General features: G+C 32.9%; 1 protein-coding gene and 1 long non-coding RNA gene across 3 annotated transcripts; one reads left to right on the top strand and one right to left on the bottom strand.

Annotated features, from left to right (window-relative positions):
• The first annotated feature begins 4,108 nt into the window (after window positions 1-4,108).
• On the top strand, window positions 4,109-9,365 carry LOC128156446 (uncharacterized). Its single transcript, XR_008239723.1, has 5 exons — window positions 4,109-4,247; window positions 5,602-5,741; window positions 6,700-6,839; window positions 7,798-7,937; window positions 8,761-9,365. It is a non-coding gene; the product is annotated as an uncharacterized LOC128156446 (long non-coding RNA).
• Window positions 9,366-9,548: 183 nt separating this feature from the next.
• LOC128156445 (glycine receptor subunit alpha-1-like) lies at window positions 9,549-16,192 on the bottom strand. Of its 2 annotated transcripts, XM_052818602.1 has the most exons (9): window positions 16,026-16,138; window positions 15,330-15,394; window positions 13,519-13,589; window positions 12,728-12,795; window positions 12,118-12,344; window positions 11,578-11,660; window positions 11,084-11,224; window positions 10,596-10,951; window positions 9,549-10,396 (listed from the first exon to the last, which is right to left on the bottom strand). In XM_052818602.1, exons 4-9 carry the CDS (start codon window positions 12,734-12,736, stop codon window positions 10,181-10,183), a joined length of 1,032 nt encoding a protein of 343 aa, XP_052674562.1. In that variant the 5' UTR covers window positions 12,737-12,795; window positions 13,519-13,589; window positions 15,330-15,394; window positions 16,026-16,138; the 3' UTR covers window positions 9,549-10,180. The 2 variants fall into 2 exon arrangements, with proteins under 2 accessions (XP_052674562.1, XP_052674561.1); XM_052818601.1 differs by lacking the exon at window positions 15,330-15,394 and having other exon boundaries at window positions 16,026-16,192.
• Window positions 16,193-16,279: the final 87 nt, after the last annotated feature.

The raw sequence follows: 16,279 nt of genomic DNA on the forward strand, positions 1-16,279 counted from the left end.
TTCAGAACCGCAATACTCGTCGAAGCAGCGCATAACCTTGTCAATTTATGGGTGCACACGATGAAAGAATCGTTACAACAAATCAAGTGTGATATGAACGATTGCAAACTGTAATGTGTTCAATTATTACGATGGCACTGGTGTTATGTCTGTCGTGCCAGATGAAAATAAAAGAGTTCAGATTTTTCAAAAATGCCTCATTTGAATCACAATGTATTGATCTTGGCATACATCTTCATCACTTGCAATTTGTATTGCACCGTAAACGGAGCTGATAAAAACCAAATTATACATAAAGGTTGGTTCCCGGAAACAAAGTAATTATTTATCATAAAGTCTTCCCATTGGAGGCGAAATGCTCATCCGAGCGCTATCTTCAATCTGTCTACCTGACAATACCTGAGCAATTGACGACCAAACTGATAAAAAATCCCCAATAAAAACCCTTTTAGCGGCATTATAGCGTAGTTTGCTATTTCTATCATATATTTTGTAAAAGCTCTATTGCATTTGCTTATGCGAAACATTTCAAAGATGTCAAAGAGAATAGTCATAATCGGAAAAAATATATACATTTTGTAAGGAAATGTAAAATTAATTTTTGCCCAATGAAGTAATAAAATACATGTGTATGAAGGTTTGGATACTCCCAAATTTGGGTCAAGCAGGGTATATCAAGCTTCATCAAGATTTTTTGGGGAATTGAGTAGCTGCCTATGGGACGCAGGAAGAAAGTAAACGGAGCAATTTGTGTAACAATCATGGCAACAGAATGATCAACAACATTGATTCAAAGGAGCCATGTTTCTTATAATGCGTACTTTTTAAATATAGCACGGTGGGTCAGTCTCCGATTGATCGAAAGAAGGAAAAAGAAGGAGTCGTGATCAGACTCCAAATTTCCTACCATAATTATCAGCCGGAAAATTAAATATGAAATATGAATAGTCCGCGGTAAATTTGCGCTGGTGACTTTACATGGGATGAGATCAGAAATCGATGGGAGTTTGGAGATGAGGAGCGCGATAAACATGTCATGTTCAAACCGTCTTCTCTTGTTGCCAAAAAATAAGTAAACACAGCAAAACTCATAAAACCCGAAAGTTTCATGAGAGACCTTTTAAAACCTGTCGTTACTAATTGCCCGATGGGATGCCAACTTATGGTCGTAAACTTTACGCAAAGCAATTGCTTTAGTAAAATACAGTCGGTGAAATAGTCAATCTCATTCAAACCCATCAACTTAAAACGACTACGCAGTAAAATAGAGGATACAAAAAATGAAACTGTCCGAAGAAGTATAATTAACAGTTTTAAAGTCCAAAGTAATATATTTGACGGCAGTTACACTGGAAAATGTCTATGCATGACATCATCGATTTCAAAGTTTCCGGTTTTCCTTGTTCAAACCATTGAACGGATACCGGTTTAATATAGTGTATAAGTAAATTCTATACGACTTAACTCATGTGTAAGTACTACTATTATTCAATAATCACTACATAGGTAGGCGTCATGACGCCAGTTTTGCAACGTTGTAACGTCATAATGACTAAACTGTGTATTAAGCAAGACGATACTGTTCAAGGCAACAGTTCAAGCTTAGGTAAATATCACCTGACAATTTGTAAAAAAGTTACTTTTCTCTGCACTTGATATGATTAGCAGCGAAGAGACTTTTTCTCCTTCGTTTTCTAAATATGCATGTATGTAGAAAAACATGTTGTAATCTAGTATAATAACATCTCTGATAACTGTCCCCGCAGTGTTTTTTGAGTTTTGTCTTAACTATGCTGTATCCGTTTGCAAACACAAGAACACTCTTTCGATTCAGTCATATCGTGCTTGTCAACAGACCTTTCTTGCAAAATTCACAAGAACCACCAATACCTTGCTTTTTTTAATAATAGAAATCTATGCTCTGTCATCATTGAAGAGGAATTGGATATAGTATCGCACAATGTAAATATCATTGCTATTTGTCAGAGACAGTCCAAGAGCTTTCTGGCTGGCATTTTAGATGCAGCCTCTGATAATTATGAAAAATGTGTCTGCAGTATATTTAAACAGGACCAGGACCGTGGATTTTGTCATAATTATCTCATTTGGATTTAATAATTCTGTCTAATTATTTGTTTATCCGATAGCAAATAATTGAACAAAGCTAACTATGTTGGATCTTCTAATCTATCGAATAACGTTAGCGACACCCATCGACCGGTAACGTGTTACGTCAAGGCAATCTACTGTTTGTCGGACCATAACGTACAAAGCGCTACCACAAAGCCCATAACTGTATGATAAAAATGAAATTATCAGAGCTTATAATCCGAGATACATGGAAACAAAATCCTGGATTACACTGAAATACCAGTAACCTCTCTGCCCTATTCTAAAGTTTCTGCAAATTTTAATGAATACTACACTGATACGAAAATGTAAAACAAACTTGTACATCCCGAGATTTATAAAAATAGGAGGAGATATAAGATTTCTGAAAATTATATAAGATCAATTGCCTTATAATGAATTGTCCTGCTTAAAGGGGCATGGTCACGGTTTTAATGTTACAATACTTTAGAGAGGCATTTTTAATAAGCAACCAATATTTGAGTGTCATTCGTTGAGTTATAAGCGATTTACAGAGCTTACAATTCCTTGGTATGTAAAATGAATGTGTTAAACGTTAAAATTTGGTTAATAATGCTTAAAATGAATAAGAAGATAGACAATTCAGCTTGAAAAGGATTTTTTAACTTGTATGTTGAACCGATGTAAACAAAAAAAAGAGAACGAGCCTTGTTTACATGACAAAGAAAGGTGAGCCCTGTACCTTGCTTATAGCTCTACGACTGACTCTCAAATTTCATTTGATCATTAGAAATGCATTCCTAAAGCATTGTAAATAATAAACACAGAAAAATGGAATTTGACCCAAAATGTGACCATGCCCTTTTAAGCATATTCATCGACAGTTTCAGTTTTCTTATCGCAATGTAAAAATGAGAAAAAAATGCATAAGTTGGTGAAAAACTTTTTTTCATTTCTTCTATTAATAGTACTACTGGTATCACATTTTTCAAAAAGTAATGTATTTAATTGATCACTCGGACATTTTTGATCGTTGGCGAGCGGCAGTGTTTGGGGCCAAGGTCTACTTCTGGTAGTCAACACACCACACCTGGACCAATCAGTGGTTTCCAATATACTCCAGACTCAGAAAAACTTTTCCGTTAATTGAGTTTGTGTTCAAATATTCCTTTGTTCATTTCGATTTTTTTTTTCTACTACAAGAAATTTTTTTGCGTTATAAGAAAACACTGACATGTTTTTGTTACCACGATATACATCATCCCACACCTATAGGATCATACGTGACAACTAAGAGAATCTAAATTCATATCTATTTATTATTGTAGCAGTGCAGTAAGAACCCAGCTAACCAAAAAACAAAAAACAAAAAAAAAAAAAAAAACAAAAAAAAAAACCAAAAAAAAAACCAAAAAAACAAAAAAAACAAAACACACCCCCCCCCCCCAAAAAAAAAACAACCCCCCGGCAAAAAAACCCCAGAGAGCATACTTTAAAATGTCGTTTCATGAGTCTGGATATATCTTTTTATATATTTTCATATACTAGAATTCATTGTATTCCCGCTTCGAAGGAACTAAGTGTTCAGAAGTATTTTTAGACTGATTTTATGTATGAGACTCGAAAAATAATGACATTTTAGATCAAATGTCTAGTCTGATTGTAAATTATGTTACGCGCATCAAAGGAATATAACATACTCTATTAAAAAATAACTATAACTTGATCTATTTATCTTGAAAGAAAACATTTAAAAAACATAAAATAAAAAGAAATTACAAACTACAGAAGATTTGTCAATGCGTCAGAGGTAAAGGTCTGAATAATACTGACTGACGCAGTGATGCAGGAGAAAAATGTAGGAAATTTCAGAATGAGAAAAGATCCGTCAAACGTTTATGAGTAAAATGCCGGACTTGGATCTTAATTGGTGCCTAGGAATTTTGTTGGTCCTTCTAAACGGTTTGCCATCAATCATCCGAAACTTGCTACAGACTTAATCAGCGCAGTGTTTACCGAAGGAAGCATTTTACACAAACGTGGTTAAGAATGGTCAAGATTAATAAATATTGATCAACAACTTGTCGAGAAATCACTGAACATAACTTTTTTATGGCCTTCGCTCTCTCTGGTCAGCGTCTCTCCATCTAATAAAAGTGAGTACATTTATCATCAATCATCTTGTATCAAATTATTTTCTGAAGAAAAATCGACCTTTAAAAGCTAAATTTCAAGATTTCTTGTCCTCAGCGTATATTTATGACGAATAACGTTGTCAGATAACTATTTCACCATTTACTTTATTTTTTACGCAATATACAGCCAAATTCTAATGTAGTTGTAATGACTATGTAATTTTTAATCTCAACACTCCACGAAAAGATAATAGAAAATAAATAGGATATAATAAGAAACTATTTTCAGCCAACAGTTTTTAGTAACCGTCGAATAACAAATGCAAATACATTGAGTGCAAAAAGGAATGCACATACTAACCATATATTAATGCTAGCCAGACATTATAGTTTTGTGTAGAGTAATACATTCTACAAAACATACAAATTGCGGTAATATGTGACTCTGTATACCAGTATTAAATTAGACACATTCTTGCGAAATAGTTAAGGGTTATTTTTTGCGCTTGTCTTAAAGGGGCATGGTTTTGATTTTGGTCAAATTCTGCTTTTCTGTATATAATATTAATTACAATGCTTTAGAAATGCATTTCTAATGATCAAATGGAATTTGAGTGTCATTCGTGGAGTTATATGCCGGTAAATGCAAGATACAGGGCTCACAATTCTTTGTCATGTAAACAAAGCTTGTTCGCTGTTTTTATTTACATAGGTTCAATATACCTCTAACAATTTTTTTCAAGCTGATTTGTCGATCTTTTTTATTCATTTAAAGCACAAATAAATAGTTCCTAACGTTTAACATATTCATTTTTGGTGTAAAACTGGAATTTTTACTTCAACAATCAAAATGTAAACAAACGCTTTGTTTACATATCAAAGAGTTTCAAACTCTGTAACCGGTTTATAACTCAACAAATGACACTCAAATTTCGGTTGCCTGTTAAAGCATTGTAAACTTTAAAATCTGAAAAATATTTTTTGACCAAAATCGTGACTATGCCCCTTTAAAGATGGCTTCAATTTTAATAAAAAATACAAATGCTTTCTCTTCTTCATCAGCAAGTATCAATACAATCAAACTAAGAAAACATGCATGGTAAATTATTAATACTTATAAGAGTAACACAAAAGAATTTTAAAATACGGTTCATCAATGGTCAATGACGTTTCACATTTTAGCGGTTATGAACGATGAGTTCTCAGGCGTAAAATCTGACTTGTTTAGATTTTCTTGTGACGTATCAGTGATTCCTTTCAATCTAACTAATTTAAAAATGAGACCTTTCTCCATTTACGGACAACACTATTATGAAAAAAAACCTGGATGAAATGCCTGATTTTAATTTCATTTGGAAATATTTTTGGTGCACAGCGGTTTCGTAGAATACGGAGAGTCAAAGTGTATCGGAAGAAAAGCAACCCCTGTTGATTCAGCAGTAGGACCCCCACCAGTGTATCGAGTGATGGGCAACACAACATCAGGATAAATTATTTGCTTGGATTGTAATTAAGGTACATGTATAACTTTGTATCCAACGCAAACGTCAATAAATTTAATATAACATTCAGAACTACATGGCATGTCAAATTTTGCAACATTTGATCTTTAATAATGGTATTGTACGAGTATATTAACTTTTTAATTTTTTTTGTATTAATTAATTTTTCATCTGTAATTTATTATTTCCATTTGTATTATATACTTTCTATTTATATTGCCTGTTTTTGTGCATTGTGCTGTTATGCCAATGAATTAAGAAAGTATGTATTCATCAAACAAAGAAGATCACGTGACTAGAGCCCGTCTGAGGAAGATTGTTAGAAATCCTTGTTTATTGTGACATGGTGACATAGGTACAAATAAACAGTTCCTAACGTTTAACATATTCATTTTAGGTATAAAACTGGAATTTTTACTTCAACATTCAAAATGTAAACAAACGTTTTATTTACATATCAAAGAATGTCAAGCCCTGTATCCGGTTTATAACTAAACAAATGACACTCAAATTTCGGTTGCCTATTAAATATGCCTTACCAAAGCATTGTAAACATTAAAATCGGAAAGATATTTTTTGACCAAAATCGTGACCATGCCCCTTTACAGATGGTTTCAATCTTAATATTAAAATACAAATGCTTTCTCTTCTTCATCAGCAAGTATCAATACAATCAAACTAAGAAAACATGCATGGTAAATTATTAATACTTATAAGAGTAACACAAAAGAATTTTAAAATACGGTTCATCAATGGTCAATGACGTTTCACATTTTAGCGGTTATGAACGATGAGTTCTTAGGCGTAAAATCTGACTTGTTTAGATTTTCTTGTGACGTATCAGTGATTCCTTTCAATCTAACTAATTTAAAAATGAGACCTTTCTCCATTTACGGACAACACTATTATGAAAAAAAACCTGGATGAAATGCCTGATTTTAATTTCATTTGGAAATATTTTTGGTGCACAGCGGTTTCGTAGAATACGGAGAGTCAAAGTGTATCGGAAGAAAAGCAACCCCTGTTGATTCAGCAGTAGGACCCCCACCAGTGTATCGAGTGATGGGCAACACAACATCAGGATAAATTATTTGCTTGGATTGTAATTAAGGTACATGTATAACTTTGTATCCAACGCAAACGTCAATAAATTTAATATAACATTCAGAACTACATGGCATGTCAAATTTTGCAACATTTGATCTTTAATAATGGTATTGTACGAGTATATTAACTTTTTAATTTTTTTTGTATTAATTAATTTTTCATCTGTAATTTATTATTTCCATTTGTATTATATACTTTCTATTTATATTGCCTGTTTTTGTGCATTGTGCTGTTATGCCAATGAATTAAGAAAGTATGTATTCATCAAACAAAGAAGATCACGTGACTAGAGCCCGTCTGAGGAAGATTGTTAGAAATCCTTGTTTATTGTGACATGGTGACATAGGTACAAATAAACAGTTCCTAACGTTTAACATATTCATTTTAGGTATAAAACTGGAATTTTTACTTCAACATTCAAAATGTAAACAAACGTTTTATTTACATATCAAAGAATGTCAAGCCCTGTATCCGGTTTATAACTAAACAAATGACACTCAAATTTCGGTTGCCTATTAAATATGCCTTACCAAAGCATTGTAAACATTAAAATCGGAAAGATATTTTTTGACCAAAATCGTGACCATGCCCCTTTACAGATGGTTTCAATCTTAATATTAAAATACAAATGCTTTCTCTTCTTCATCAGCAAGTATCAATACAATCAAACTAAGAAAACATGCATGGTAAATTATTAATACTTATAAGAGTAACACAAAAGAATTTTAAAATACGGTTCATCAATGGTCAATGACGTTTCACATTTTAGCGGTTATGAACGATGAGTTCTTAGGCGTAAAATCTGACTTGTTTAGATTTTCTTGTGACGTATCAGTGATTCCTTTCAATCTAACTAATTTAAAAATGAGACCTTTCTCCTCTTACGGACAACACTATTATGAAAAAAAACCTGGATGAAATGCCTGATTTTAATTTCATTTGGAAATATTTTTGGTGCACAGCGGTTTCGTAGAATACGGAGAGTCAAAGTGTATCGGAAGAAAAGCAACCCCTGTTGATTCAGCAGTAGGACCCCCACCAGTGTATCGAGTGATGGGCAACACAACATCAGGATAAATTATTTGCTTGGATTGTAATTAAGGTACATGTATAACTTTGTATCCAACGCAAACGTCAATAAATTTAATATAACATTCAGAACTACACGGCATGTCACATTTTGCAACATTTGATCTTTAATAATGGTATTGTACGAGTATATTAACTTTTTAATTTTTTTTTGTATTAATTAATTTTTCATCTGTATTTTATTATTTCATTTGTATTGTATTAATTATTTCCATTTGTATTATATACTTTCTATTTATATTGCCTGTTTTTGTGCATTGTGCTGTTATGCCAATGAATTAAGAAAGTATGTATTCATCAAACAAAGAAGATCACATGACTAGAACCCGTCTGAGGAAGATTGTTAGAAATCCTTGTTTGAAGTGACATGGTGATTGCATTTACCTGGATTTTACAAACATAACCATCTAACTTCTTTTGTATAGCCACGGTTCACATCCTCGGCATCTTAGATTTTTTGAAAACAATCACACAAGAATTAGTGGATTTAGTAAGAAGAAGGGAGAAATATCTTAATTAAATGCAAATATAACGACATAGTTTTGATGGAATGGCAATAAACTACATCACGACCTTTTTCTCGATATCAATCTATCTAATTTATATTTATCATAAAACTTTAGTGTGCATTACGTTTGCTTCTGGTTTTATGTAGTGAAGAATAGTGTATATAATAATACCATATTTTATATATATATATATATATATATATATATATATATATATATATATATATATATATATATATATATATATATATATATATATTGCTTTTAAAATGGTTAAATGCATTGTAAATCGCTAATAATTCTAATAATTCGTTTGAATTTATTTAGCAAATAAACTATTATATACTATTAGTATACCATAAATCAAGATGTCGAATCGACCAATCGACCAGGAGAAGACATAGAGGAACGTTGAAATAATTCGACATCGAATGACAGGTTATGGTAAGTTTATGGGACTACTCCTTGGTAACTGTTAGAGGCAAGATCTACATAGATGTATTTTACTGTTATGAATAAAATTGTAGAGAGAGTCAAATTCTCTAATTAATTCTAAAAAGAAAATACTCCTGCCGTTGAGTTTTCAGATATATTTCATTTATCTGATATACATATTCTTTGAATTAGAAACCTCTGTATTTTCAATTTTTCTTAAATATAACTTAATTCTACTTGATTGTTGTCAAATGAATTTTTTTTTATTCTAAGAGCATTTCTTCCTTAAAAAGTTCACATTTTGAAATTGACACGGGCGTATATTTTGGAGTCACTTTTCTTTACAGCTATTAATATTGGTATTCAGTGGTAAAAGAAAATAAAATGAAAAATCTTTGCCTCTTTCCATTTTGTCATATTTTGATCTAACACAAATTTACAATGAAAAAGAATCATTATTATAAGTTTTACAATGACTCTTGGTTTTCGTGTGATTTTCTCTCTGAAAACACTTGATGAATGTCAATTTCTTTGTTTATATTCGCAATGACTCAATGAGTCGAAACTCCTCGAATGTTCCATGCATAACCAGACATCTGATTGGTCATGTTGTAAATTTTGACTTTACTGGGTGCATTGGTTTAAATACAAAATTAAAAACATAGTTGTGTTGTGAATTTTTAATTTACATGGTGAGTGAATAAAAATTTACAACATAGTTGTGTTGTAATTTTTTAATTTACTGCGTGAGTGTAAATACAAGATTTACGACCTGACAAAAATGTTGTAAATTTTGTATTTATGCCCACCCAGTAAATTCAAAATTTAAAATATGACAGATTGATAAAATGCCAATTTAATTATAAATAGAGAAGGGTTACTCAACTCAAAAGACTGATACATAAGTAAAAAAAACTAGATAATTAGTTAGATTATATTTTTTAACTAAAAGAGACAAGGATCAAGATTTTAATTCTCCTACAGATGGCATGCTACGCACATTTGGATAAGGTAACAAAATAAAGCTCAACTGTTCAAAGGCTTAAATGCCCGAATGACGACGCTTGACAACGGACAAACGTGGATACAATGGGTCCCCTTCATCAAAAATTTTTGACGACGGAATGCTATTTAATTAAAAAAAGATACCATAGAGTGTAATTAACATAAACAGTAATTAATGTTCTGTTTAACAAAGTTAAACAAGTCTGTTTAAGAAACACTTGGCATTTATGTCTTAACGTCATTTTTCTTTTTTACATCTGCATATCTTGAACTCATTACAGGCAATTAACATGCAAACAGTTTCTGTTCAATCATTTTGATAATCATGTGCAAACATGTAGTAAATCCAAAATGTAATGTTAAAAATGGCGAATGAGATCGGGAAGGCAAATCGCGCAACCCTGTCGATAGTCCGTGCTCTCTTCAGGTAGTCCATTTCTCTCGCTCCGATAGTCTTCCGGACGTCTATGCAACGTGCTGGGGCTACGCCCTGGGAGAGGACCAAAGGGTTGGAGGCCTGTATCTACAAAACATAGAATGGTGTGATGAAAAACATTCACTCCGCAATTATGTGTGCCGTATTATTGTTTTTGATTACGTTAACTGGAATTCATGTATCTAAAGGGAGTTTGGAGTGCAGCAACACTGTTATTATGTAATTCTCTATAATCTTGGCTACGATCTCTCAGAAGTTGATGTATCTAATTGTCTGTACTAATTACCGTCAACAGGGTTTCTTTTGATGCAGATTTTTGATGACGCCGTGTTTGAACATTGATATAAGCATACTCCAACAAAGCGGTGAACACGAACACAAGACAGGCGGAATTCCACACGTCTATCGCCTTAATGTAAGACACACGGGGTAAAGACGCCCGTATTCCAGCACTCTGTGTAGTAATGGTGAGCACTGTCAACACGCCCAAGGAAATTCGGGCGGGAATGGCGTCCACGTGTATCCAGAAAGACACCCACGACAGGATGACGATAAGGATGCTGGGAACAAAGACCTGTGCCATGTAGTAGCCGATGTTGCGTTGAAGGTGCAGAGTGGTTGATAAACAAGTAAAGGTTGCCTCTGAAATCAAACCATATTTTCCGAATGATATGTGCACATGAAGTTAGGGAAAAAGTAAAATGTATACAGAGTCTTTATATTTGCTTAAACTATATCACTGAAAAATTTACTCTATGTAAATAAGGTACCCACCGGAGCCATATTTGAATGTTCGGGTACACTTGCTGATGGCGGGACTCTTTCTGAAGTAAAACTGCGGCATTTCCACATCGTCCACCTGAACTGCATCCACAGACTTCCAGTTAAAAAGCACATTCTCTTCAGTGTAGCCATCTACAACAGCACGAGGCTATTTACGTCAAAATGATAGAAAACTACCCAAAATATCTTAAGGCTTACAAAATCCCAAACTTTGAATCTACATGTAAGAGGATCAGATCCGTGACAACCCCCCCCCCCCATTAATTATCTTAGTGAAACTTTTGGCGAAGTTATATTTTTAAATTCGATATTCAAAATTTGAAACACATATAAAACTTGTGTAAATTGAGAGCTTTGTTCTGTGGATTATAACTTTAAAAACCGTATCTCTCGAAACCCCCATCACCTTAAAAAATACGTAGGGAAATGTTTTTATTAACATATTTTGGTGCTTGTCAATCAGTTTCCTTTATAGAAAGACTTACAGGTTTCTATGTAAATTGGACAGTTCTGCTCGTCCATGGGATAATTATACAAATTCATCCGACAAGTCAGTGTTAAAGACAACCTGCAAAAATATTTAATGTGAAAGCATGATCAAAGTCAGATAAAATAATGAAATAGTCAGTTTAACCATGAAAATAATTTTTTTTCAAAAAAGTAAGAAGTAAACTACACCGGAAATGAAAAAAACCCCTGAAGCCTCAGCACCGTTGATTTTAAGAAATTTACATTTTCCAGTGTCTTTGTGATAACACTACGAATCGGTTTTGTAATGTATTGTACAATACATTTCATCAATATCTATTTAAATATTTCATCACACAATAGCTGAAAATTATATAAATATATTAAGTAAGAAAAAATCTTTCTTTGAATGTTTTCAGGTGATCACATACTATCGGACGTGATCAAACCTTTCAGAAAGCCCTCCGGGCTTTATTGGACTTGGTCACCCGGACCTGATTTGATCACCTCATAAAACTCAAAGATTGATTATTTATTCATTCCTTAAAGAAACCCACCTAATACTGTAAAAAACGGTGCCATTTCTGCTTATATGAAGAAGCCTGTTCGGAACCGTAACGACGTGAAAATGAGCCTCTTTCTCATTTGGGAAGTAGGTATCGGGGACCCATACGTCCGCCATCATTCTCTGATCCAGCTCAAGGTTGCTGAAATTACTCAGGTGCTCGTAATTCAGGCGCGGATCTACCCACGTCTGTCTAAGGAACGTCTCCATTGAAAGATCCTTCATAAGAAAATAAATACAGTGTAAATTCTACATATTTAGTGTATTTGTCTATACTATAATAATGTCTGTATCTGGCCAAAGAATGTGTCTCGATTGACTGTAAATGACAGATAATGCATTTCGCAATGTACATGTAATTAAGCAATAAGATTATGGTTTATCAAAGTAGTGTATAATTCTTAAGCAGTTATTTTCTGTCTAATGTTTGTATGTATGTTATCTCCATGCCTTATATCTCTGTCAAAATAACAATATGTCTAGTATAACTATTGGTCATTATTGGGCTACATCTCCAGGGGCCGATTATTCATTTCTCGGTCTTTCAACCTTATCAAAAGTCATCAATCATAGTATTTGCAACAAAACATGTCCCGTCTTACCATTGCCATTTCGTTGATGGAATTAATGCTGAGGATATATAGCTGCAAAGTGACGTTTGTAGCTCGATCTACAATAAGCAAATATCTTTATTAAAGGTGGTTAAACAATGTACATGTATTGTTAAACATTTGTTTTGTCATTTTTTACCTCTCACTTGTGTTTTGGACACTGAGATAAATCATATAATCTAGTGCATAAAAATTGAAAAAAAAAAGATGGACAATCGGTTTCAACGTTGGAGTTTACGCTAACTATAAAAAAAGGTAAACTTTATCTAAGAAACCGATGCCTGTACGATTGACAGTTCGAAGCATTTTCAACGCATAAGGTTGATATTATCAGTTGAAAAGGAGATCACAATTTCGTATGACTGAAGATCATCGTTTATGTCAGTTCATTTCATCACACGTGAAAACGCTTCCCAATGTTCAATAATGATGTATAGGGCTGACTCCACAGCTGCTGCCCGCCAATCTTGATAAGAAATGACCGGAGAACACGGAAGCCACTTAGCATCAATGGAATTTATTTACCTCAAGTTCCTTACAAAAGCAGAGAGTATAATTGTACATGAAATACAGAAAACTGCCAATATACATGTAGTAGCAACAATATTTGGCCATTAAATAGACTGCGTTCACCTCTCGAATAATTGTATTGAGTTGGATACAGCTATTTTTGAGATGGTAATATGTGAAGTTATTATGAACACCAATACCAGAACCTAGATGAATTCATCTGAAGGCTTGATACATGGTTATTGTGTCATATACTCTTTTTTGATACGTACCTTCTTCATAGTTTGGGGCAATTCTTGCGTCATATCTGGATGCATTTAGCAAATGATTTAGTATTTCTCTCCTAAAACAAAAGAAAGTTACAACAAGATAATGCAAATGAGCTTATGATTTAATGAATTTTAATGTGAAAGCGTGAATGTTATGTCGTACAGAGAAATATTCACCAAAGCTGTATGAAACCATGTATGTAAAAGCACAAATTACACATTAACCTTTTGTTACGCTATTAGAGGGGTAATTATAAACACGTTTACATAAAACATAAAACCTATTTCCATCTGATGTTAATAATTATGCTGTTGTTTTTGTCACATTTGTGTGTTATGGTATATAAATTGTTTTGAATATTTAAAAACCCTATGGAAATTAAAAACATTATAGATGAAATAAAAAGATATGAACAATCTTTTCACCTCCTATTCATTCCTTCAGGTCACTTTCATAGTTATAGCACAGTATTTTGAGAAGTTTTGGTTAAAAGATTGTTTTACCATAAGCAAAATCTATAGAGAAATTGCTGCAAATGAAAATGATGGGTATTTTTGTTGCGACATCTGCTCTTTGACAAACTCTTTTCTCCATAGGAAACAATTGTCAAAAAATCCTCGGGTGAAAATTACACTTTTACATTCCCTGACTGAAGAAAGAATCTTGGAAGTATTACCACTTTTGATATGGCTCCTTAGTGTTAAATCTAGGATTTGAAAAGGGCATGTTAAATAATGGTAAAGAGGGCACTTTTCTCCGCGGTAAATATTATAAAACCTTGAAAGGGGCACCTTTTTCTACAGTAATATTATAAATCATTAATCCTTGAAACAAGCGTATTATAAGGAAAATTTTGCATCGTAATCAAGTGTGACCTCGAGATCTGTAATGAAACGAGATAATTGAACAATAAATGATTTGCTTTTGCATTCACATTAGTCTTATTCAATATTTTATTTTCTGAATCAATCTTTTTTCTTTTCTTAAATTGATTTACATTCATTTATATCCTTTAAAACAGTCAAGGCATTGGCGTGACTAGTTTTAAAGTATAATGCATTAAGAATTTCTTATTTCATTTAGGCTTTATGTAATATGTGAACTTAAACATATCTGTATCCAGTAATGAATCATAGGACATGTATAATGTAGACAATATTATCTTTTGAGAAGTGGACAGGCATAGCATTGATGTAGTCCTTTTTGATTGACGTGTTCTTAAGTATCATAGGAGATAATAAGCCTTAAATGGCACTCGCTTGATGTGAATTGTATCTGATTTTATACAATTGTTTATTTGGTATTATGACTAAAACATCAAATTAAGTAAACATTTGTGGGAAGACAATATTCTTATTTGCAAACGCTAGGAAGTCTTCCTACTTGTAAACACTAGGAAGTCTTTCTATTTGTAAACTCTAGACAATCTTCTTATTTGTAAACGCTAGGAAAGCTTCTTATTTGTAAACTCTAGGAAGTCTTACTATTTCTCTATGCAATCTTCCTATTTGTAAACTTTAAGAAAACTTCTGATTTGTAAACGTGCTAAAAATTTTAAACCCACAAATAGATACCAAAGTTCCTTGACAGTTCCTTTAGCTGAAACCGGAAGGGGGGGGGGGTCGTATTAAAAAAATTAAATCGCTAGTCGCAAATAGTACTAACTTATAACTTACTATCTTATGAAAAGTATTTGTATGGTATTTGTACTACAATGGAAATTCAACACAAGGTATATAATTGTATAGAATAACATAGGTCGTTCTTGAAAACACTGAGGCAGTAGTCAGAGAATCAGAACTGACCACCGTACCTTGTTATGCTTGTCGGGTTGTCTGTTTTTCTGGTACATGTGTGTGATATATTTCTGTTTAAGTTCTGTAAAACAGCATTTGCTAAGATCAGATCCATCTGTAAAAACATGGCTGTTATATGTATGCACTTTGTGAGGTTAACTATTGTAAGGAATAGATCTACACCTGAGGTCAGTTGCAGAAATAAAGCTCTAATTATCAACTTACCTGACCGAAAATACTTTTCTAATAACAGTTCAATGACATTTTTCTGAAAAAATAATATAAAGCTCGGAGTCTTTTCTTTAGCATCATAGATGAGAGAGAATATTTTCTGTAAATAATCTCTCCGAGACGGCCAGGAAATATTGTAAAGCTAAGTCATTCTGACAAGGATAGTGGTTGCATCTGTAACTCGGCAGATATGCATGTAATACAGCATAAATATATAAACAAAAGCGTAATTTTTCATCATTAATTCTATTTTCACTTTTTGATTCCTGACAAGTGTGTAATTTCTTTTACATAATTAAAATTATCTTGCAAATTTTCTTCCTTTGCAAACTTTAAATAATATCATAATGCAAAAGCCCATGTTAGTAAATGAAGTAGAAATGTTATATAAATAAAATGAAAAATATCCCCAGTAAACAATAAAATTAAACCAACCCTCAATCAACTCAGTAACGAATGCCACATGATAAAAAGGTACTCACCTTGCTAGTTCACAGAGACACAGAGAAGAATACCAGTACAAACTTAGAACCACAAGTACACATCTCATAGCCTTATATCCTGTAATGCTGGCCACGAAAGCCAGCCCAGAGTACCACCGACATTAAGACAAAATATCTGTAGCTCTGTAACTTGAGCACACGCGCGGTGCTAATATATACTATTGATCTACAAATCTCACCAAACCACAGCACCCAGAAACCAAATACTCATTAAGACAATAGGTAGTTAGATA

The sequence above is a fragment of the Crassostrea angulata genome, chromosome 7, assembly GCF_025612915.1.
Source record: "Crassostrea angulata isolate pt1a10 chromosome 7, ASM2561291v2, whole genome shotgun sequence".
NCBI lineage: Eukaryota > Metazoa > Mollusca > Bivalvia > Ostreida > Ostreidae > Magallana > Magallana angulata.